Source organism: Artemia franciscana, chromosome 19 (assembly GCF_032884065.1).
Source record: "Artemia franciscana chromosome 19, ASM3288406v1, whole genome shotgun sequence".
Classification (NCBI taxonomy): domain Eukaryota; kingdom Metazoa; phylum Arthropoda; class Branchiopoda; order Anostraca; family Artemiidae; genus Artemia; species Artemia franciscana.
This window is the reverse complement of record NC_088881.1, coordinates 24336222-24362630: the sequence shown is the minus strand read 5'-3', so window position 1 is coordinate 24362630 and position 26409 is coordinate 24336222. Positions and strand designations below refer to the sequence as shown.

Sequence of the window (26409 nt, the reverse complement as noted above, 5' to 3'; positions counted from 1 at the left end):
CCAGTTTTTTCAGGTGACGTCACCTGATCCAAATAGATTGTCAGGTTTACCGACTCTTGAACATGCAACATATAATGGTCCATGGGAAAACAATCTGTATTCAGATCTATACCTCATGATTCTAATGATTGCCCTTGAGCTTTGTTGATGGTGATTGCTAATCGACCATTCCCTGTCCCGGTGTCCCGGTCGTCATTTATATCCCCCTGTTTCCCCCGGTGTCCCCGTTGTAGTTGTGTCCCTGTGTCCCGGTCGTCATTTATATTCCCTGTGTCCCGGTCGTCATTTGTATCCCGGTGTCCCGGTCTGTATATACATTCGTTTTTTAGTTGTTTTTTTTCTCCTTTATTTTTTTCCTTTTTTTTTCTTTTTTAGTTTATTTAGATTTTTAGATTTTTTAGTTTTTTATTAGTTTTTAGTTTTTTTTTCTTTTTAGTTTTTTTCTAGTTTTTACCTTCTTTTTAGTTTTGTTAGTTTTTTTTTTACCTATGTCCTGGTCGTCATTTATACTCCCTGTGTCCCGGTGCTTTGTTGATTGCTAATCGAACATTCCTTTTGTCCTGGTCGCTTTCTCTTTGAGTGTCGTCATTTATTTTTTTCTTTTTTAGTTCTTTTAGTTTTTACCTTTTTTAGTTTTTTTTAGTTTTTTAGATGAAAATTTTTTTTAGTTTTTTCCTTTTTTTCTTTTTAGTTTTTTTTGGTTTTCACCTTTATTTTAGCTTATTTTTCAGTTTTTTCCTTTTTTTAGTTTTTTTTATTTTTTATTTTTTTTAGTTTTTTACCTTTTTTTAGTTTTTTTAGTTTTTTTAGTTTTTTAGCTTTTTTACTTTTTTTATTAGTTTTTAGTTTTTTTTGTAGTTTTTGCCTTTTTTTAGTTTTTTCAGTTTTTTTTTTAGTTTTTTATTGGTTTTTACCTTTATTTTAGCTTATTTTTCAGTTTTTTCCTTTTTTTTAGTTTTTTTTAGTTTTTAGTTTTTTTAGTTTTTTACCTTTTTTTAGTTTTTTTAGTTTTTTTAGTTTTTTAGCTTTTTTATTTTTTTTATTAGTTTTTAGTTTTTTTTGTAGTTTTTGCCTTTTTTTAGTTTTTTTTAGTTTTTTAGCTTTTTTATTAGTTTTTAGTTTTTTTTGTAGTTTTTGCCTTTTTTTAGTTTTTTTAGTTTTTTAGCTTTTTTATTTTTTTATTAGTTTTTAGTTTTTTTTGTAGTTAGTTTTTTTAGTTTTTTACCTTTTTTTTTGTTTTTTTTAGTTTTTTTAGTTTTTTAGCTTTTTTATTTTTTTTATTAGTTTTTAGTTTTTTTTGTAGTTTTTGCCTTTTTTTTAGTTTTTTTTAGTTTTTTAGCTTTTTTATTAGTTTTTAGTTTTTTTTTGTAGTTTTTGCCTTTTTTTAGTTTTTTTAGTTTTTTAGCTTTTTTTTTCTTTAGTTTTTTACCATTTTTCTTTTTTCGAATTACTTTAATCTATTGTCAAAATATTTCGAAATATTTATGCAATTTCCAGTTTTTGCATTCTAGTTTGTTTTCTTTTATATATATAGAAGATATAATCTGGCGTAACGGACAGACAACTTATTTTTATATATATAGATATATATATATATATATATATATATATATAGAGTATCCTATAAAATCCTATAAAAGGTATGATTGTTTGATGCATTACCATGAAGGAGGAATTGAATAATTAACGCCAGACTTTCTTAACTCAATTTTCATTGCTTATTTGATCCATCACGCCTTAAAACAAAAGAATAACGAATGTATTTCTATACTTTATATCGAGCAATAATTGTTTATTTATTTATGTATAAACGTTTCCTTGAAAAAACACCATATTTTTTTTTTGAAATTTTTTCTAGGCCAGAAAATCCCATCTTGGGTTTTACCGGCCTAAAAAAAACGATCTATATTGTTAATGAGTTTTAATATGAATTTCAATGAATGATTTAATATTTTCTCTTTGTTTTAAATTTTAACGTTGCTCCTTGCTTTCAGTTGAAAAAACTCATTTCTTTAAGTTTAATTTCTAATCGTTGTAAATAATGATAGGAAATATGGCTCCACTTCCACGTAAAAATCCCTCTCCCTACAGAAATATCCCCTGAACAATTCAATCTTGGTGAAATATACCCCAAACAATTACTCTTAACATCTCCCTGCCTAAAATTGAGTTGGTAAACAGTAAGAAGAGAAAAAAAGAATAAAGAATATGGTATTGGACTTCACAATCCCTTCCGGCGGTGCTGATCTCCATTTCTTGGCCCTTCAGCCAGGAAGTGTAATACGGGCTTGGGGGCCCACTATTCTGTGCTTTCGCACACTTTTTCAGTTTACCTTCACCAGATTTCTTCAGGTACCCTTTTAGAGCTGGGTCGACTCTGGCTGAGCTTACAGAGTCACGCCACTGACCCCCGTCCCAAACCAAATAATTGAGCACACTGGGATTTGAATCCTCGCCACCTCAGTCAAAGGATCTTAAATCTGGCGCACCAATCCACTCGGCTAGTCTAGGCAAGACATATAAAAGAAATTGCACAGAAATTCTGGCGAATTCCCTTAAATTAAAACAGAATTTTCACGACAAAGAAAAGCAAGTTTAAAATTAAAAACAAAGAGAAATTAGCCAATATCAATTAAATTCACAAGGAAGCAAAACTTGAAAGGAATTTAAATAATCACAAATAAAAGTGGCGTAGTTTCCTCTAAGACACACCGAAAGCCTAGAAACAATTTTGCTCATATTCGAATTCCTTCTGCTCCTTCTTTTAGTTTAGACTTCAACAATGTAATGATGAGTTACATCGCATGGATCACGATGCCTAATATACCTGTAGGGTGTCACTCATTTAGCTTGAAATAATAATAATAATAATAATAAAAAAAAAAAAAATTCGCCGTGCTGATTATGTGCGTGCGTGCTCGCGTGCGTGTGTGTGTGTGTGTTGCACACATAAGTAAAAAAAAATCCGTGAAGTGAATCATATTTTAATTATATTTTGATTTAGTTAAATGAGCCAGACCATATAGGTAATTCATTCATCATGGTACATACAACTTGACTCACCATTACAAGATAGGAGTATTACCTTAAGGAAGGAGCAGAAGGAATTCGAATATGAGCACGATTGTTTCTAGACTTTCGGTGAGTCTTAGAGGAAACTACGCCACTCTTATTTGTGATCATTTATATTCCTTTCGAGTTTTGTTTTCATGTGAATTTAATTGATATTTGCTAATTTTTGTTCATTTTTAATTTTGAACTTTCTTTTTCCTTGTCATAAATTTCTTTTTGAATTGAAACCATTAAAAATAACTAGAGTAATCGACTTGTGAAAGGGATTAAAGACCCGAATTAATGTTTAAACCCTTGCTCGCATAACCAGATTCATTTAAATTGGTGACAAACACATCTAATAATCTTACCTTTGGTATATTCCAACTAATTTGTACGTGTAGAAAAGGAATTTACTGTAATTTCTTTAGAAATAGCTAAGCAACAAATGTTTTAAAAAATTAAATATATTTTGTTTTAAATTCTTTGGTGAAAAACAAGCAAAGCCATTTAAAGCAAAAATAAAATGAATGGCGTGTCGTGGCTGAATTTTGGATTCAAAGATGGATGTAATATAACAGTAGTGTGAGTATTATAATTCATTTTATTTTTTTAATTCATTTTCATTTTAGTGAGTAAAAGGAAACAAAATAATTAAGAGGAATATATACGTGTTTTGTTTATTTTTCTTTTACCCAAGCAAAGCTCTTTAAATTACTTGTTCTTCTCTTTATCATTTTTATTATTTTTGGTTCATTTTTTATAGTCATCTCAACAGGCTCATGGCTATTCATCAAACTTTATTAAGGGTTGATCTTATTTCCTTCTTCATATCCAGTTTTTACGTACATTTTAGTTCCCAATATTCTTAAATCGACAAAAAAAATTCTTAGAAAATTGTCTTTATGGGTATCAAAATAAGTTAAGTTTAATTATTCATTCGTTTCTCCCTTTCTGTCATTTTTAAACAGTAGATTAGATCACTTTATCGACATGCTAAAAACCAAAAAGCTACCAAATAAATACAAAGAAAACGTTGTATAAAAACAGACTTTTAAAAGATTACGATCTATTTTCTGTCAAGGTTGCCTAGGCATTTACCAACTCATAGAAAAAGATAATTACAGGTTCCTTGACATGCTAACAGAAGCCCCCTCTCTTTTGTGACTAACGAACGAAAGTTCTAATTGTATCGAGAGAAAGCATTGTGTGAATACAAAAGTAGAATTTCTCAATAAGCTAGATTGTCACTGATCAAACTTTGAATCTTGAGATGTGCATGCAGAATAATTCTACAAATTCAAGCTTAAAACTTTTGTATTTAGATTAACTTGTTAGATGAACATAAATCTATACAGAATCTTAAACTATTGTAGTGTTTCAGTAACTTAATCCAAAATAGATTATAATGACCTAGATATTTCAATTAAAGATATCACTCAAAGCTGGTATCAGATTTGGAAAGTTGAGATATGCATGCAAATTCAACCTTGAAACTTCTTTACATAGACAATTTAACAGACGAGCATCTATTTCAATGGAATTTTAAACTATAATAGAACCCAATTAACTTAAGATAGATTAAGCTAACCATTTAATAGCTTTTTCATGTCTGAATTTTCAATAGTGAACAGTTGAAAATAACACTTATGAAAACTAGACTTCACATGATAAGGAATGGATTTTACTCACAGAAAAAATCATTTATATTTTTTGGTTGATGAAAATCTGTTGACACAGAATTCCAAGTACATTGTTAACTTAATTTAAAATAGATTATATTAATCTGGATATTTTAATTACCAAAATCGCTCACATGTGGTAGTAGGTTTCTTTAGTAAAGACAACTGATCTTGCTGAAAAATTACATTTTTCTTGGCTGAATTTTCAATAGAAAAAGTGTTATATGAAAGCGTTAGTCTCATTTACATCATCTATTGAAAATTCAGTAGTTAAGAACACTTTTTCTCATAGAAGTCAGTTATATTCACAGACGAAAACACTAGCCAACTTTCAACATCTTATCAATTAGAAGATCTATGGCAGAGTAATCTGCTTTAATCAAAGTTAATGAGGTACATTAAAAGCTGAGGATTCTTTACAAATAGGCGTTCTTCAAAATCTATTGTTCGTTCTGAGGTCCAAGAAGTCTTCCCCCAAAGAGGTGGAAAAAAGCTTTTCGTCCTAGGACCTACCGTAACTTCTTCGTCGGGCCGGAGACAGAATCTTTTAAGGGAAACACATCAGTGAACTGGTGAAAGAAAAGGCTCTAAACACTGCTGTTAATTCACAAAAATTTAGGGGTGAAGGAAGGGGAAGAAAAGGTAATTTTCAATACCTAAAGGGAGGGGATGAACTTTCCAATACCTAGGGGGAACAAACTTTCTCTTTTATTTTTAATGAAAATAATTAAAAAAGAAGCATTTTCAAACGAAAGCACCAAAAAAAAATGTTTTTTAAAATGTATGAGAGGGAAAAAAAGTGCCTCTCCAAAGTAACACCACTGGCCCCAAAAATACCTCCGAGGAAATATGGGACCTAAGGATGTAAGTAAGTAAGTAATAAATCAAAGTTAAAACTAAGAGAAAGTAGTATGGATGAATCAATCAAGCCCAAAAGAAACACGACTTTGCTCACCCTGCATATATATATATATATATATATATATATATATATATATATATATATATATATATATATATATATATATACGTATTTATTTTCTGGTGTTGTGTTGAAGACGGCCCTTAGATATAGGGTCGAAAAATCCACTGCATTGAATTCTACTGTCTTGGAAAAAAATTTCTCATTTGTTCCTACTTTAGGTCTGTTTGATATGGAAAGGCAGTGTGGTCCTCGTCCTTATTTATTTATTTTTTTTATATTACCATCATCAGCATGAAGGTAGCAGTAGTAGCCTCCAGATAGTACCTTTTGATTAGCTCAACACACAAATCAACATACCTGAAGTTTCAACTTGATGCTGTAAGCCACTAAGAATGTTGTTACGTCCTATTGACAACCTACATTTACTTAGTGTGTTTCCATTTTGTGCAGCATTCCGTGAAAGTTGCTATTAAATTCCCTTAGCCGCAATAGTAGAAGTAGTCGCAGTAGCATGTGCAGTAGTGATAGTACTAGTTATAGTGTACCAATAGTTCCTTTTAGTCAGTTCAACATTTGGTACTTGTACCACTCAAGTTGTTCTTTAATTGGCACATTATAGTACCGTTTTTCTTATGGCACTTGGTATTAACCAAGTGATATATAGCAATCGCAAATTCTGTCGGTCTGTCGGTCCCGGTTTTGCTACTTTAGGCACTTCCAGGTATGTTAGGACGATGAAATTTGGCAGGCGTATCAGGGTCGGACCAGATTAAATTAGAAATAGTCGTTTTCCCGATTGGACCCCCTGGGGGGGAGTGGGAAAAAAATGAAGTATTTTTAACTTACGAACGTTTGATCAGATCTTACTGAAACTTGATGTTTGGAAGGATATCGTGTCTCAGAGCTGTTATTTTAAGTCCTGACCGGATCTGATGACATTGATGGGGAGTTGCGAGTGGGAAACGTAAAATCTTGGAAAATACTTAGAGTGGAGGGAAGGGATGAAACTTGGTGGGAAAAACAAGTACAAGTCCTAGATACATGATTGACATAACCGGAACGGATTCACTCTCTTTTGGGTAGTCGGGGGGGGGGGGGGGGGTTGATTCTTAAAAATTAGAAAAAAATGAGGTATTTTTAACTTACGAATGGTTGATCGGATCTCCATGAAATTTGATATTTAGAAGGATATCGTGTCTCAAAGCTCTTATCTTAAATTCCGACCGGATCTGGTGACATTGGGGGAGTTTGGAGGGGGGAGCCTAAAATCATGGAAAACGCTTAGATTGGAGGGATCGGGATGAAACTTAGCGGGAAAAATATGCAGAAGTCTTAGATACGTGATTTACATAATTGGAACAGATCTGCTCTATTGGGGCGGGGGGGTTAATTCTGAAAAATTAAAATGAAACTCCATGAAACTTCATATTTAGATGAACCACGTAACTCAGATCTCTTTTTCTAAATTTCATTCGGATCCAGCGTCATTGGGAGGGCAGTTGGGGGGAGGGACCGGAAATCTTAGAAAATACTTAAAGCGGAGAGATCAGGATGAAATTGGATGGGAAGAATAAAAACCCGTCTAAGCTACGTGACTGACATAACCAGACCGGATCTGCTCTCTTTGGTGGAGTTGGGGGGGGGGGGTAATTCGGAAAAATGAGGTATTTGTAACTTACGAAAGGGTGACCAGATCTTAATGAAATTTGATATTTAGAAGGATCTTGTGCTTTAAAGCTCCAATTTTAAATTCCGACCAGATCCTGTGGCATTGGGGGGAGTTGGAGGGGGAAACCGGAATTCTTGGAAAACGTGAAAATTGGGGTATTTTTATCTTACGAATAAGTGATCGGATCTTAATAAAATTTGATATTTAGAAGTAATTCATGTCTTAGAGCTCTTATTTCAAATCCCGACCAGATCTTTTGACATTGGGGTGAGTTGGAGGGGGAAATCTTGGAAAACACTTGGAGTGGGGGAATCGGGATGAAGCCTGTTGGATAGAATAAGCAAATGTCCTTGATGTGTGATTGACGTAGTCGTATTGGATTCGCTCTCTTTGGAGGAGTGGGGGGAGGCATTCAGTGATTTGGCGAATTTGGTGCTTCTGGACGTGCTAGGACGATGAAAATTGGTAGGTGTGTCAGGGACCTGCAAAAATTGACTGGATAAAGTCATTTTCCCAGATTCGACCATCTGGGGGGCTAAAGGGAGAGGAAAAATTAGAAAAAATGAGGCATTTATAACTTACGAGTGGGTGATCGGATTTTAATGAATTTTGATATTTAGAAGGACATCGTGACTCAGAGCTCTTATTTTAAATCCTGACTGGCATTAAGCCTCTGATTTTCCTTTTAAATCAATCTATTGATTCTTAGAATTTTGTTAGAGCTCATACCATATGAGCTCTTGGCTCTTAGCTCTTCTTGCCTCGTCACAAGTGCCATATGAACTCTTAGCTCTTGTTTTCGTTTGTTTCTTTCAGCTTAGCATGAGGCAAGACAAAGAGAAGTGACAGAAAAGATGAACAATATATAATTTGGGCTATATATTTGCATATTAGGGGGGGAGGGTAAAGCATTATACTTCACCCCCACTGCTAATTTGCAAATATATAGCGCGAATTTGTTTCTAAATTATTACATTCTTATCATACTTAGGTATATTACAATAGGATTGAGCGTCAGAGAAACATATTAGAACAATTTTAGGTAGGGGCCATATCATACAAGAAGGCTGTTAGCATTTAATACACCTTTAATTAAAAAGCCAAACACAGACACTAAAACAGTATATCTATTGCCTTGCAAAGCGGGAGAGAAGATATTTACCAGAATACTTCAGGCTAAAAAGTAATTTGTAGAATTTTATTTGTCCTTTGAGCTTTTGAGTAAGATCCACTAACAAGGGCTATTTATATAGCTCCTTTGCATCTACTTGTAGTCTCTACTAAATCCCAGTATGTCTGAACTTTTCATCTATCCTAATTTGCATATCCTATTTGCATATTAGGGGGGGGGAGTAAAGCATTATACTTCACCCCCACTCCTAATTTGCAAATATATAGCGCGAATTTGTTTCTAAATCATTACATTCTTATCATACTTAGGTATATTGCAATAGGATTGAGCGTCAGAGAAACATATTAGAAGAATATTAGGTAGGGGGCATATCATACAAGAAGGCTGTTGGCATTTAATACACCTTTTATTAAAAAAGCCAAACACAGACACTAAAACAGTATATCTACTGCCTTGCAAAGCGGGAGAGAAGATATTTACCAGAATACTTCAGGCTAAAAAGTAATTTGTAGAATAGTTATTTGTCCTTTAAGCTTTTGAGTAAGATTTACTAACAAGGGCGTTTTACATAGCTCTTTTGCATCTACTTGTAGTCTCTACTAAATCCCAGTATGTCTGAACTTTTCAGCTATCCTAATTTGAAACGTTATATTCAATTTTCCATGCAGCCTTCCAACCACAATTTCTCATAGCTTGGATGCTGCAGAGAATTTGTAAGTGGCATTCCTACACCACCCTTTGGTCATTCCAAAAGCATAGATAGATATCACCAACTTTTCTAACAAACCAAAACCTTGTGATATGTATGATGGTATAGCTCGAATGATTGTATTTGCATACATGACTTTATTCAACACGTGAACATAGAAGCAAATAGCGACGAAGACCACACTGCCTTTCCATCACAATTACCAGGACCAAGAAGAACAATAGAGAATTTCTCAAGACAGTGGGAAACATGTCATGGTTGAATTTCACTGAGGTAAGGATGCTGGGACTGTTTTGAATTTTTTTAATTTTAATTTTATTGATTTTATCCTGCTGTAAGTTTTCTTTTCTTATATATTTTTGTATTGCTGAGGACGGCCCTTGGACATAGGGCCGAAATATGCATTCTAGTTTGTTTCCCACTGCCTTGAGAAATACCCTATTTTTTTTTTTTTTTTTGGTGTTTGGAAATAGAAGCCGACAGAGAAAAAGAAAAGATTAAAAAAAAAGAAAGGGCCACCCTTATCAAATACAGATATAGAAACAAATTACAAAATATACCAGATACAGTGAAAACAAACCTTGAAAAAAAAGCTGCGAAGTGGCTTTCATGAGTAAATTGCCTCTCCTCATCTTCCATTATTTTCCCTAACCACGGAGAATGAACTGAAAAGTCTATACTGTGAAAACAAGAAATTGTTTTGGTGTCAGTCTAAAGAGGTAGCCAGATGTATGACAGAGCAGTCAGATTCTTATAGTTTTTCATGCCTATAAGTCCCCTAAGGTAAATTAGCTGTCTTATTTAATTTGTCCCAGTCCATGTTACATTTAGTCCTTCAAACCAAGGAGGGGTGCGCCAGACCAGACTTAGGGGACGATTTCTAAATTTGGCTTAATACCAGAAAGTTAATCGCCCAGACTTGCGTCAATTTTATAGATTTTGCTTTAAGATTTCAAAAGAATTTTAGCGGTGTTAATGTAAAGTTTTAATGTATTTTGAACTTTCTAGGGTTACAGAGTTAATGTTCTGTTTGAGTTTTGACTGTATAATTATATAATTCCTTGGATTCAGCCACGTGTTTAAGTTTTCTTGGGTTCAATCTGTTAATGGCCGTCACTTGTCGATGTCTCTTTTCCCAAGTGTCCAGAAAAGTTCTTTTATGTGAATGTTTCCAAGGCCATATAAAACATTTACTACTGAGATTGGAAATTTCTCTGCTCGTGTAAGCCCAATTAATTCTTTTTTTTGTTCTTTGTTATATTTTGGTGGAATGGTAGAGATTACTTTGGTAGAAACGTAATGGTAGAAAAGATGTCGGAGTGTCAGGGTGTCCCCATTTGATCTCCGTTCCTCGTAGATTTTAAACATACATTTTTTATAGGTATTTTTATTGAAAATGACTTTTTAGTGCTTTCCTAAATAAATTATCATCCTAGATTTCTAAGAATACATTCTCACCCTCCCTGTATTTCTGCGAATTGACCTTAAGATTTTTGTTCGTAACAACTTGCCAAAGGCTACTAGAAAACCCATTAGAACATATTGATGTATAAAAAACATTCATTTTAATGCATGACTCTTCTCTTATCATCGTATTCGTGAATCCCCTTGCAACACCATTCATAGCGCTCATCTCATAACAATTATACTTTCGTAAATATCTGTAAGCGTAACCACAAGAAAAAACATTAGGATGAAACTTTTAGACACTTTTTTTTTGAAAAAAAAAAACCCAAAAGGCCCATTGACAATGGTATTTTAATAACAACAATATTTAGCTAGTACCAATCTGAGCAAATAAGAATTCTTCACAGAATTTTTTTTTCGGCATTCAATAAAATAATTCTACGAAAAATCTATTTGGCTAAATTAGTTTTAGCTAATTCTTAGTATTGGCAAAATCTCATTGTGAATGGGCTTCTATAGCATTCTTAATTTACGAAGACATCGAAATATCTAGTTAGGTTCCTTCTTAAGTCTATATCTAAGATAATGAGCTCTATACCTCAAAGCTTTGTCTGAGCCTCTCTCGATTCTTTATCATGTGAGTATCCAGTCAGCGTTGTGAGTGAGTAAAATACAATTGGTGGATAAGATTGTAGTAATTTTTTTGATCAGTTTTGCCAAAGTTTCTCTTGGTGATTTTAACTACCTACGGTACAGTAGGTAGAGGGATGAAACAGTTGGTCGATGTGGAAGGGTGTTGATGTTCTGGAATAAACGACTAGTATTGTGATTGCTATTTTGCATCAGTCAAGGTGTGGCTACGGACTGTGTTGTCAAATATATTCTAAAGGACCACCAAATGGCGGACGTTAAGAACAGCTTTAACGCTCCATTTTACTACAAGTGTCGATTATTAATTTCTTATTACGTTCAAAAATTGAATTTGAATTTTAAAAAATACTGAATTTAACTTATTGCACAGCTGATTTTACTTAGAATATGCAATGGGTGAGAGTTCAAATCTGGATACATGTTTCCAACTTCCATTTTATCGAAAAAACAAAGAAGGCCGAAAAAATATGAGTTAAAATTTCTTACCTCGTTCAGACCTCGCATCTGGTAATGTTGCCCAAAGAACAAACATAATAGGCGCCAAAATTATATAGGTAATTTGTTTCTTTGTACCTTCTGGCCACGACATATCAAGTGGCTTTGAACTATCATTCTCTTCTTCTTCGAAGGATTGAATATCTTTTCTTCCATTTGCGGGCAGTCCTCCATTTTCCTAAAATATCAAATTAATTATAACGTTAAAACTTGAAACTTATTTGCTTTGTTCGAGCTGTAATAACTTTCTACGTTGAATTAATCAAAAACAGAGCTGGTTTTAAACACAAACTTGATTTTACAAATAGAAACAGAGAAGTGGAATCCTTTGCACTTTTGAAACTTTCCCATATTTCATAATTACTGTCAATTAAACAACTTGAACAAACAGTTCGTCGTAATGGAATCAAACGGTGTGTTGCAATAAACTGCAAGTAAAGAGGAATTCATTCTAATAGCAACAGAAGCCCTGAAAAGGGAGTCTTGATAGCAATATGCACATTAAAAGAATTTGCTGTTTTCTGTGGCTTAAAGTAAGTAAACTTTACTGAAATACCAGGAACTTCAAAGCATAAGTATTTTTTGCTACCTGTCTTTGGCTTAATCCTTCCTGAAAACTACTTTTTGTTTGTTTTATTTTTCAGAGTTATGAAGTTCTTAGAGTAGTACCATATTTTCGTCTCTGTTGCCAGTTTGATCCGTGAAAACAAATAAGTTAAATTTTAATTTCACAGTTGAATTTTGAATTTGATGGTTAAGTCAGTTAAATTTGCCAACAATCTTCTTTTGATACTCCCTTATCCAATGTCAATGCCACTAGAAGAGTAATACCCATGCGGTGTATCACAGCCGTCAACAGAAGAAGTCGGAAATGCCATAAAACCCTTCAAACACTGTAGTAGCTTCGACCATCATGCACATTGGACATCCTCAAAAATAACTTGGAAAATCTTGAAACCCAACAATTTTAATTGAATTTGATGGTACCAAAATCATATATATATATATATATATATATATATATATATATATATATATATATATATATATATATATATATATATATATATATATATATATATATATATATATATATATATATATATATATATATATATATATATATATATATATATGTATATATATATATATATATATATATATATATATATATATATATATATATATATATATATATATATATATATATATATATATATAGAGTATAGGGTAGGAATAGTGTAGGCCCAATGACTATAAACGGACAGTTTATAGTCATTAGCCGGACCTTTATAGCCGCACCTTCGATTCCAGGTCTGGCGTTTCTTTCCAGAAATTTCTTCAAGACACAGGATTTATTAATTTTCTTCAAGATACCGGTGCATGTCACATAATAGGAGATTGCTTGTTTATGCAAATGATTTCTTTGGATGTCAAGCAATGAGACTTGTTAGAGTTCAGGGACCCGCGAAATTAAGATGCAAACATAGATATTACATGATAATTTTTTTTTATTGTTTAAAGCACCCTCGAGGGGCAGGAAAAACCTACAGGGGCCCCACGAAATAAATAATTTCTTTGGATGTTACGTAATAGGAGTTATAGCACTTAGAGCCCCGCCAAATCAAGATGCTGTAAGTTAATGTAAGTGTTATATAATAGTATTTTACGTTTTTTGTTTGAAAACCCGCGAGGGCCAGGAAAAACCTTCAGGACCTGCTAATAAGAGAACCTTTTATTTTTTTTATTTTTTTTTAGTTTTCTTTTTCTCCTTTATTTTTCAGTTCTTTTCCTTTTTTTTATTTTTTTTTTGTTCTTTTTCAGTTTTTAGTTTTTTTATTAGTTTTTATTTTTTTTTCTTTTTATTTTTTTTGTAGTTTTTACCTTTTTTTAGTTTTTTTAGTTTTTTTTTCTTTTTTAGTTTTTATTTTCTTAGTTTTCTTTTTCTTCTTATTTTTCAGTTCTTTTCCTTTTTTAACTTTTTTTTCTTTTTTAGTTTTTAGTCTTTTTAGTTTTTTTTTATTAGTTTTTAGTTTTTCTTTCTTTTTATTTTTTTTTGTAGTTTTTACCTTTTTTTAAGTTTTTTTTTAGTTTTTTAGCTTTTTTAGTTTTTTTAGTATTTTCTTTTTAGTTTTTTTTTGTAGTTTTTACATTTTTAGTTTTTTTCTTCTTTTGTATTAATGCTAAAGCCAAGGTTCGAACCTGGAACCCCTCGGACCCAGAATCTGGAACATAACGCTTTACCAACTCAGCTATTTGGGCTTGAATACATTCGTTTTTGAATTGGTATATGATGAAATAATTCAGACGTCATACGGAGACAGACGGACAGACACACAAACAAACAACTTATTCTTTCTTAAATACTTATAATGACGTCATATACTAAGCATCGTCATAACAAACATGACGACAACTAACTTCATGACGACATACAGCTCAATCCTTATAATGACGTCACTCGACAGACAGACAGACAACTTATTTTTATATATATAGATATATATATATATATATATATATATATATATATATATATATATATATATATATATATAGATAAGTTTTCGACTCAAAGTAAGGAGCGACATTAAAATTTAAGACGAACAGAAATTGTTCCGTGTAAATAAAAAAAATCATGGCAATGTTGTTTCTGCATTTAATTTTTTTAATGTTTCTACCATCAAAAACAAAGTTTTTCTGAGGGTAGTAAAGAGCGAAGCTGGAATTTAAACGGAAAAAAAATAAGTACTTCTCAGCCTATTTAATATATATCAATACAAAAAAGTACAAATAAACCAAATAGTTATGTTTCCCTGTGTCTCTAGGATTATTCCCCGTGGAACCCTCCATTTTCCCCATGAAAGAGTTGCAAACAAAGATAACTCATTTGAAGGTTGTTACTTGAAACGAGAGTCCATATATATACAAGCTTGCCGCATGCTGAATGCCATGGTCCGACCTCAAAATCGGCTAAATAATTTTGATTTCTTCCAACTGGAATATTGACATTTCTGGCAACGAAGACAATCTAAATAGGTCACAACTTTAAAGAAGAATTGTTGTTTTTTCCAGGGTGGTTATATCAAATCTATGGTGATCCCATGACAACAAGGAGAGGCTTGTATTGTCAGTGGTTAGAAAACAAGCAACAACAAGAATCAATATTTACAAGACAGCCAACTAGCCTTGCCAGGGCCAAGTAAACTTAATACATTGACATTTCTGGCTACAAGTGATCTAAATAGGTCAAAACCTATAGGAAAGATTGGAATTTTTCCCAGGGTGGTTGCTTTTTTCCCAGGGTGGTTGGATTTTAATTGAGTTGAATTGAGTTCATCCTGAGAAAAAAAAATAATAAACACACAACTGTGATCTTCCTTCTTGAAAAAAGGTGCAAAATTCCAGATATCGCAGAGGAGATTATAGACCTCTGCTATAGGATTCTCTGATGTGCTATGTTTTCTGATCTAATTTTCTTTAAGATCACTTGTTCTTTTTTCAACTTGGCTTACAGGAAAATATAGTTTTACTGAAGTTTTATCTTTGGTTAGAATATGTAGAATCACAAGCAGCACAAAACTTGGTAGTTATGTTTCGTAAACCTAGTATGGAATAGCAGTTAGGCACGCGCGCAGGGGGAGTAATGGGTCTTTAGGCTAAAATGACGAAATATCGTAGTTGTTTATATTTCCTGCTTTGGTTTACAGTTTTGGTTTAATTCTTCCGTCCCATAACCCTTAACAAAATCTTAAAACCAACAAAAGAAGAATTAAAAAAAAAATATATAGAGAATTTCAATTGCGGTCTTTAGCTAAAATGGCAACCGATATCGGGGTACCCACGATATCACAAGTCTAACTATGGAATTTGTAGTTTACCCCACAGTATAATAGCAAATATTAAATCCCAGTATAAATATCAATAATTCTCAACAAAATTACATAACAAATATTTAATAACGATAACCACGATTTTTCCATCACTAGAAGGATTCTTTTTTTTTGCTAATAAAAAAGGTCATTTCCTTTCTCTCGAGGAGAAAAGCAGAAGAAACTTCTATAAATAACTCGTACCATTTGTGATACGCCATTAAGGTGACCCTTCTTCACCCCCTCTGGTGTGACAAATGAGTCGACTGGAGTTAGCTCAGTATCTTGACTCCCAGCTGTGCTTGAATTGTTTCCCAGTGGTGGAGTACTGCGGATTGAGTGATTATCAATGCCGTTCTGATGGGTTTTGGTGGCGTCAAGTAGAACCTTGAGCGATGCAATTGCGTGTAATTTATCTGCTTTCTCGTCAATTTGACCTAAAAAAAAAAAAAAAAAAATCAGAAATTGAGTTTAGTTTTAAAGACCAAATATAAAACTAGCTTAGACAACTAATAAGGTTTCCTAATGCAATAATATCATTTTCAATAATATCATTTTCTTAAAGAGTTATTACCACAGTTTTTTTTCGATTAAATTTTTATTTTGTATAGCCCTACCCGTATTTTTAGTAGGAGAAGACATTCTTCGTTTACCAGAGACCTCCAAACTTTTGATCCTAGAGCAAAAGGGGTAAACTGAAAGTGGCCAAATTTGTATTTATTGATTATCTATATAAATATATGAATTTTAGTATTCATTATTAACAGTTCGTTACCGCACAAATGTTTATTACGCAAGAATTGAACGAAAACAAAATATTTCCATCCTCCTGGGAAATCCCTGACGACGCTTAAGATGTCTCTCTACCGTTTGTTCGGCTAATCACACAAAGGTGATATTTTATCTTACATAAGAGAAGAAAAAAAAAATCTGCAATAAAAAGAGGGCTATCACCCTGGAATCCAAGTGAACGGAAATAATATATTAGATTAATGCTCCCTCAAACGCTATTTAGATAGGAAATTTGGGTGTAAAAATGCACTTTTCGTGACATCGGATGCCCCATCTATGCAACGACCAACCAGCCTTCCCCCATAATGGCTGCTGCGAAATTATACATTTTCCAAAACATAAACATTGAAAAAATTAATAATGAAGTACCCTAACCAAAGACGAGCAGAAATAAAGTCAAATAATAACTGAAGCGTCAAACGAACATAAATCACTTTCAGTAAATGGATTAAACCTGGGCCGAAGAGAAATTTTTATTTCGGGATGTGCCTTTTTGTTTGTCGATTAAATAAAAAGAAGAAAATCACCATAATAACCAAGGCTACTGAGAATAACTGATGAACCAAGACTGGCAGTTTAATCTATGTTTATATATACTACTGCTATTACTACTAACAACTCACTGCAGCACCAAGCCGCCTGAGGCCAACTCAGCTACGCAGGCTTCTCCATCTCAAACTATTCAAAGCATACCTCTTTACACCCTCAAAAGAAGTTCCCATTTCCTTTAAATTTTCTGTATGACATCCTTCCACCCCAGACGAGTACGATTTGCTTTCCGTTTCGCCCTAGACGGCAGAACGAAAAGGACAATCTTAGGCAATCTGTCATCCTTCACCCGCAAAACGTGCCCTAGCCATCTCAACCTATCTGTCATTATAGCCCTAGAAAGCGAGATTGAACCACATTTTTGTATGGCCTACTGTTTGAAATACAGTCAGTCAGCCGGATACCCAGAACAACCCGTAGACAATTTCTCTCGAAAACATCCAGCAAATCTTCATCCACTTTTCGAAGATCCCATGCTTCAGAGTAGCTCCCAATATTCTAATATTGGTTTGCAGACTTAACTTCCTATTCTTTTAAAAAATTTTAACCACGAAAAAAACACCCTGAGCCTTGGCTATTCTACTTTTAACATCTTCACTGCTCCCACCGTCTTTACTAATAATACTACCAAGGCAAGTGAACCTGATCAATCATTTCGTTACCCAACGTCTCCTTTTTATCTTCACTTAGTCCCAGCTTTAGTTACTTAGTCTTCTTAACATTAATTTTCAAACCTATTCTAGCACCCTGAACTCACAAAACCTCTAAAAGCTCATTCATTTTGATCACACTTTCATCTAGGATGCTTAAATCATCAGCATAATCTAAGTCCACGAGAGTTTTTCCTCTCCTATTTCATTCCATGGTCTCCCATTGCCTTTTCTGTGTTCCTTGAGACAAAGTCCATCAAAATGATCCATATAAAGAGGGATGCAATACAACCCTGCTTAACTCCTAATTTAATACTAAACAAGCTGCTAACCTCATTTTCTACCTCAACCGCAGCACTGTTATTCTCGTACATAGCACCGATCCCTTTAATGTATTTGTCTGGTATACCTTCCAAGGATAAGACCTTTCCTAAATATTTTCTATCAACAGAATCGAACGCCTGCTCATAATCTATAAAACTGAGGACCAAAGGTGTTTGAGAACCCAGGCACTTCTTGACTATTAGCCTAACAGTGAAATTTTGGTCAACACATCCTCTAACTTTTCTAAAACCGCACAGTTCTTCCCTTAAAACTTTGTCAACAGCATTTTTATTTTCTACCTACAGAGACTAGACCAATGCTTTGATAATTACCACAGTCACTACTATCACTTTTTATACACTGGTTTAATTAAGGCTTTTCTAAAATCTTTTTCCACTTTTTCAAAAATCATATTCGTAATATTCGTAACTTATTTCTAACCTCAGTGCCACCATATTTAAGAAACTGATTTACCCCCATCAGCACCTGGAGCCTTAATATTTTTTAATTCTTTTAGTACTATCATTAATTCTTCCTCTAAAAACAAATTTTCCTTCACATTCAAGGTATCACAATCTTTTTTTCTCTCTTTATCTTTTCCAGCAGCTCTATCTCGGCTTAGCATATTCTCAAAATATTCTGCCCATCTCTCTTAAGAACTTTTCTTATCACTTAATCGTGGCCCCTATCTTTGACTGGAACAAGTCCAGAGTGACTACTCCCTCGCAATTTATTAACATGCCATACAAATATTTTACTATTATGCCGTCTAGCTGCATCTTCCAGATCCTCGGCAATTTTATCCATGGTCTCCAGTTCATACCTCTTAGTTCATTTTTTAATGCTTTCTCCACTTTCTTTACATTCCTTTTGTTTTCATATGATCTATCACTCAGACAATTCTTGTACAGGCCCCTTCTCCTCTCTATTTAACATAACACTTTTTCACTAATATTCCTAGCTGGAGTCCTAACTTTTATCCCTAAAACACCATCAGTAACTTCACAAATTGTTTTTCTAAATTATTCCAACCATCTTCCACGCTGTCAAATTTTAAGCTATCAAGTTTAGTATTTGACTGTCCCTGGAAAGTTTCTCTTAAATTTTCATCCTCGAGTCTACCAACATCATAACTTCTCGGGAGGTAGTTACTCTTCCGAAACTTCAGCTTTGAATTAACCCTAGACACTACTAGATGGTGTTCTTTTCTTTTAATGTCAATAACAGTACTCCTATATATCCTTGTATCTTGTATTGATCCTGTCAGTCTTCAGTTTATTATAACATAATCAATAAGGTTCGCTGTCATGCCATAACGTAAATACCATGTTAACTTATGGGCAATTTTATGACCAAACACCGTATTAGTTATAACTAGATTGTTTTACCTATAAAATTTCGAAGTCCGTAGCATTATTTGGATTTATTAGAGTTATAAAAGGAAAAACGGTGAAATTCTAGTTAATTGACTTCTTGCTATCCCAGAAATGGTTTAGGTTAGGAAAACGAAACTTTCAGGGATGAATCTACAGACTAAAGTATGTCTTGGGAACGTATTTTGAAGCAACTACCTCCACTCCTTCTCCCTCTAGAGGGCCCTGACCTTTGATGACCTTTAAAAATATGTGTCTTATAAAAGTGAAACCTCGCAAAACAGATCTTCTGCTTAATTGGGGTACAACAAAATTGTTTTCAGCTTCATAACTTTGCTCAATTTCATTTTTTATTAAGGTTTTAAAGATATGCAAATACATTTCCTAATTTTGAAAAAAAAACATTGATATGGCTCCAAATTCTACACAAATAACAGAAATTGCATTTTCAGAACTAAAGGCAGAAAAAAGCAACTAGTAAGTGAAAATTAAGGTAAAATGTTATTTTGTCAAAATTTCAATAGGTAATAAACCTGTCATCTAGGCAAATTTCAGGGCCCTCTAGAGGGAGAAGGAGTGGATGTGGGTGCTTTAAAATACCTTCCCGGTACAAACTTTAGTCTGTAGATTCATCCCTCAAAGTTTCATTTTCTTAACCTAAACCCTTTCTGAGATAGCAAAAAGGACCCTTTCTGAGATAGTAATCATAGTACCTGCCACAAGCAGTCAAAGGTACTACTTAAGAAGGGCTACTTAAGAAGGGCACTAGAGCCTCTAATGTCAGTTCAAATTAGTCTTTTAGTACCATTGGTTCGTAGAGGTAATCCCTGGGGAAGGGACAAATAAACGCGCCCATGGTTTTACTTTTCGAAAAGAAAAATTGCAAAAATCTACATTTTCGTAGATGGGAGCGTCAAACCTGTATAATAGAGTTTTTTGGTATTCTGCTGATGAGTGATTTGATGAGTTAATTTTCATTAAGATCACTGGTCTCTTGGGGGTACTTTCTACCTTTTTTTTAGGCTCGCAGCCTCTGATGCGCAACTTTAAACTTGATGATTTTTTATATTTGGAATGATTATGAAAAGCAGATTCTTTTGGTATATAAATCGTTAACGAAAATCCTTTTTTAGAGTTTAAGCTACTATTAACCCTGTTCGCTCCTTAGTTATAGTGTGTTACCACAAATTACTTGATAATTGTGTTTATGTCTCAATTTGTTCTCTCTGGGAAAATAAAATAAATAGTTTGTCATGTTATGTGCATTTTACTCCTAGGATTTTAAAAGTAACAAGAACTAACTATTATTGAAACTTTTCGCAGCAATTTGCAACTTTTTCGGAAGGCTTTATGAGTCATAGTGTGATTGTTGGAGGACCACATACGATCTGTATGCTGATTGTTTTGAAGGCCTACTCCTCAGTTAGAGATAGAGCGCTGTCCATTGCAACGTATATACTCAGCCCCTGTCTTAACTTCCTGGTCTCTGGAGGGTAAGATTTTATCCTGACCTGGTGTTCGGTCTTTTTTTATTCAGTCCTGCCTCTGGGATTCTGGTGCATGTGAAGTTGTCTAGTGCAAAGCCCCCTGGCTTTAGCATCTTGGATTCCTCTGCCTTTCAATCTTTTATTTGTTTTTCTGACCCACCAAACTCTTAACTTTAATTGATCTATACCTCTTAAACGAGAACAAGGGATCCCTCTTAAGGAGAAGAAAAGAGTTTTCTCAAGTTGTTGATCTTCTGTTGTTTGTGAAAGTAAAACAATCGCTTGTGAGGGTGTGGTATTATTCCACCTTCGGAGAGGTGACGACATTCTTTTGGCAACTTCAGCTTAGAAAATGGAAAGTTTTATTTCTTAGTTTTAATGAAGGAATTTTTTATTCTTCGTTCTCCAAAGTATTGTTCTTTTTTTTTCACTTGAATCTCTGTGTTTATCCCCCCTGGTCTTACAAAAAAAGGGAAAAAATATGCAGAAGAATGAAAAAAAGGAGATTCGTCACTGCTTTCCATGCAAAAAAATAATCTTCTTTATTACTCAAGATGGGGGACTGTAGTTATTCCGATGGTGTTTTGGCTTTGGTGATTCAAAAGACACAGTTTCCTTTTCGTCTCGGCACTATTTTTTGGGGTTTCAGGCTGTTTTCCAGAATTTTGGTGCAGTTCTTTTTTGGAACAGACTTTTACCATTTAACCGAAGGAATACCTGTCATTCCTAAATCAGGTTCAAATGGCGATTCTTGAAAGTTTTTTTTTAGCACGTTTTTAAGTTTTCGGTTGTTACGGACTAGGACCAAACTCTGAGCCATAGTTTCTAAATTAAAATAAATGATAATTTTTTCAAAGAAAAGTAAAGGGCCATATTAAAACTTAAGACGAGCAGATATTGAGTAACATAGTGGTTTAAACTTGATACGAACATCAATTGCTATTGATGAATAAATAAAATCCAAAGCGAACTGATCTTATAGGTCTATATCGTTCTACCATTTACTGATAACAATCTGTGTGCGGAGTAGTGTAATTTTCATTCGTTATAATCAGAGACTTCAGCTGGGAGGCTTCTAAATTAATTGGATTCAGTTTTTTGTCTTACATAGATTCTGAAACATATATTATTTTGGTATCTTTCTCGGAAACTGACTTTTTAAGATCAGACCTATAAGATCCTATTAGATCAAGCTTATAAGATCCTAGAAGATCTATAAGATAGACCTATAATATCAGCAGCGAAAAAATCTAGGCTGGCATTAAAAACGTATTTTTAAATCATTTTCCTTCATCTCAATGAATGGCCTCGTTTTATTACAATTTATTTATCAGTCCTGGTTGAACTTCGCTAAGGTAAGGATGCTGGGACTGTTTTGAAAAACTGTTCATTTTAGTTTTATTGATTTTATCCTCTTGTAAGTTGTTTTTTCTTAGTTGTATTGCTGAGGACGGCCCTTGGACATAGGGCCGAAATATTCATTCTAATTTGTTTCCCACTGTCTTAAAAAAATTCCCTATTGTTCTTCTTGTTTTTGGTGTTTGTGATAGAAAGGTAGTGTGGTCTTCGTCTTTTTTATAATCACAATGCTAATCAGGGTTGATAAACAATAGCGGAATAACACCCGCTCTCCTTATTCTCAACCCCTTTAAATACCTTGGGTTTCATTTTTCTTTTATAGAAGTTGTATTTAAAAAAAAAATATTTTCAGCTAAAAGTAAAAAGTAACATTAAAACTTAAAATAAACATAAGTCATTACACGTATGATGGGGATTCCCCCCTCCTCAACACCTCGCTCTTTAAGCAATTTTTTTGAGTACTTTTAAAGAAGCTTCCTATTGTTCTAATTAAACGACCCCTGTGTTTCAGAAGTCGTTCTTATGGAACTGAGACAAAATTCAAACTTCAACATAAAGAGAGACGTATTGAGGAGGAGCCATCCCCTTCATACAGGTAATAGATACTGTTTGTTTTAAGTTTTAATGTTGCTCTTTATTTTCAGTTGAAAAAACTTGTTTTTTCATTTACTTTTTGATCGTTTTTAAGTAATGCCAGGAAATCTGGCCCCACCTCCACGGATAAATCCCCCTCCCCACGGAAATATCCTCTAGACAATCCAATCCCGGTGAAAATTCACCCTGGACAATTACCCTTAACAACTCCACGCACAAAATTGAGACGGAAAAGAGAAATCAAGACATTTAAAAACAATTTTTATAGGCATTCAATAAATTACTCAGTGTATAATTTCCCAAAGTTCAGCCCCTGGAAACTTCCCTCCCTATAGAAAAATCCCCTGTGGAAAAAAACAGCGAAAATCCTCCCCACCCAAAGATACATACATACTTCACAATAACAAATACTATGTGTTAAAAAGGACAAATTTTATGACTTAAAGACCTTGCACCTGGGGCTGGGGGGGGGGGGGGTTATATTATATCTAAAGGCATATTTATTGGGCCTTTCAAATATGATGAGTAAAATGAATATCTCAAAATCTTGATCGGATGACTTTGGAAAAATACGTGCGGGGGAGGGGGCCAGGTTGCCCTCCAATCTTTTTGGTACCTTAAAAACGGCATTAGAAGTTTTAATTTCCATTTGAATGAGCCCTCTCCAGATGTTCTTGGACTACTTGGTCGATCACCCCCTGGAAAAACATACAAAAAAGAATTTCCTCTGGCAAAAATACAAAATTCCACATTTTTGCAGATAGCTGTTTGGAGCCCCTTCAGAAAGGCTTTCTGATACGCTGAATCTGATGACGTGATTTTCATTAAGAATCTTAGGCTTTAAGGGGATATTCCCTCTTTTTTCGAAAATCAGGCAAATTTTCTTAGGCTCGTAGTCATTAATATATAAGACTAAACTTAATAAAATTATATACTTAAAATCAGCATAAATAGCAGATTCATTTGATATATATAAACGGATATCAAAACTCCGTTTTTTAGAGTTTCAGTGTTTCGGTTACTATTGAGCCAGGTTGCTCCTTACTGACAATTGTTACCACGAGCTGGTTGGATTATATGTTTGGTTTATATACTTTCAAAAGTGTTATTTCTATTTGTCATAAAAATAAAAAATAAGCACTATAATAATTAAGAATACTGGAAAGAATTGAAGAAAGTAGAATGGTCGTTTAACACTTAATTATGATAATTCCTGTAACACTCAACGTTTTTTTTTTCACTGTCATAATTGCAAAAGAGAAATAAAATACATTTCTTTCCACGAAGGCATAATTAACACTCTGATCTTAAGAAGGCTTAGGAAGTGGTAGCCTTAACCCTGTGTGTTGTATTTTATGTTTGTATTTGTATTATGTTTGTATGTGTATTTTATGTTTTTTAAAGTCGTAATTGATTGCTCATTTTGATTTCTCTTCGTTTTAAGAATCATTTATTTATATGTATTTTATTGTTATGATTATTTATTTGTTTTAGTTACTGTTGTTGTTTTTTGTTGAGGGGGGGGGGTTGTTATTTATTTCAGTCTCATTTCTATTCGTTCTAGCTTTGAATTATATTATGAATTTATTTTCACTTCATTTTTTCAGTGTTAGTAAACAGAGTTTTATTATTGGTTAATACGGGGAATGTTTGTGAACCCCTTCGACTTTCCTTCTTTAGAATCAAAATTTACGACTGTAATTTCAACTTTGAGGAAAATTTGTTTATTCAGATGACATTTTCAATCCGCAGTAGTTTTTTGAAACAAATGCTTATCATCAAAATTTACTATAGCGTTACTGGTGATTGGAGGGATTATTAATTATTGGTCATGGAATTCTAATCGAGGTGTATTCATGGTCTGAAATTTAAAGGAGATCGAAATAAAATTTATTCGAATTGGTAGCCCAATAATCAATGCAATATCATTTTCTCCCAAAATTTATTGTCTTCGCTAAGGTCCACTTGGTCTAGTCTAATTACCCAAAATTTCCCCAACGATCAAAAAATAACCGTGCTAAGACTAATGGGCTCTCACGAATCGATTCAGCCAATTTTTCCAAAAATATTTTTGTTCCTCTAGCCTCGTTTGGCCCACTAAGCTGCTAGCAGATCGAAAACAAAACTTGGACATATTTTGAGCGTCGTTTTTCAATATAACAGTTTTTAATATTTGTTTTCATTGAGGTCAACTTGATGCCATGTTAATGGAAGCCAATCTAACGAAACAAAGTTTGTTGATCCAATTTCAGATGAAGGCCTACCATAACCCCAGAATTAGCATCTTCAGGATAGTCTTGATTTCATGGAAATTAACCTAGTCATGTCTACAGGGCCTGTAAGTTACAAGCCGAGAAGAATTTTAGGTCATCATGGATCGATACTGGCCATAAACTAGTTACTAATTAGTTTTCTCTATAGGGCTCCAACTGGCCAAGAAACCTCTGAAAGTCATTTTCAAGCCAAATAAAGTGGCAAAACTCATGATGGTGAAGTCTGTCCGTCCCTGATCGTTTTGCATTTTGTTCTTGAAGGAACAAAAATATTCAAAGTCAAGTGACTAAAGTATTAGTTTGCAGCTGATTAGAAAAGAATTTTCGCCATACTTTTCTGTGAAACATTCATGCTTTTTATGGACTTTATGGATGGACTTTAATGGACTTTAACCCAGTGGCTTTAATGCTTTAATGGTCCATGCTTTAGTAGTCCATGCTTTAATGGACTTTAACCCAGTGGCCTACTGATAAAATTTTAGAGCTTTTAAATTAAAATTTTCGTTCCTTCTTCGAACAAACCAATATCTAGGCCACAATAATATTTTGGAACACGCAAACAAAATATCTAAGTCCTTTTCCTCACCCCAAATACTCCCTGACATTTTTGATTCGATCTTTGTTGCATTCCTGAGATAATACAGATGTGTGATTTTGATAGCCTTGGTAAGTATACTGTCCTTTGATTTATCTCACCTCTTCACCAAGAATAGATTCAAAGTTCCACCTGGGCTAATAGGGTCAAAAAGTTCAGGTGGAAGACAATTAAAATGTTTCAGCTCAATCTCCACAAGTAACAGTCAAAATGTTGCAGGTATAGCGTTCTGCTACCCAGAAATTTTCAAACCGATCCCCCAAGCTGTATCTTAGATATTGCAGATACTGCACTGCTATTATTATTTACAACTCAATGTAGCACCAAACCACCTGAACGTAACACAGCTGTACACGCATCTCCTCTATCCCAATCTATTCAAAGACCCCACCTTTAGCCCATCCCCCTTCCCCATCACTTCTTGTAAAAGCGGTGGTCGTAAGAACAAAGGGAGGGGGGGGGGTCGTTCAAATTTAAACTGAAGTTCTGATGTCTTTTCCAAGAGTCAAGAGTGACTGAAAGGAGCCAACCTACTCCCGTGCCTTTTTTGCTACCCGAACCATCCAAGGCATTTGAGTAATGTTTTGAGGCTGTCTGCTCAGAGTAGAGAAAAGTAGCCATATCCCTCTGGATTTACAAGACCCCCAGAAGTATGGGTCATAAATTATGCAAATTGCTTGCCAATCGCTAATAGATAGATTTTACGGTGAAAATGTGGGAACAAGTTTAATGTTGGGTTTCCAATGGCTTGCAACTTTAAGGGATTGTTCTCTAGATGAAAAGGATACCTCATTTTTAGCGGAAGGAAAAAGGAGGGGGC

General features: G+C 33.8%; 1 protein-coding gene across 2 annotated transcripts in view; it reads right to left on the bottom strand.

Moving 5' to 3' along the window:
* Positions 1 to 26409, bottom strand: part of LOC136039457 (sodium/potassium/calcium exchanger Nckx30C-like) — a 119109-nt gene that overhangs the window by 31474 nt on the left and 61226 nt on the right. For both annotated transcript variants that reach the window (XM_065723221.1, XM_065723222.1), the window contains exons 3-4: positions 15798 to 16030; positions 11713 to 11899 (exon numbers count right to left, since the gene is read on the bottom strand). In XM_065723221.1, the coding sequence (XP_065579293.1) occupies positions 11713 to 11899; positions 15798 to 16030 (420 nt within the window). The remainder of the gene's footprint in view (positions 1 to 11712; positions 11900 to 15797; positions 16031 to 26409) is intronic.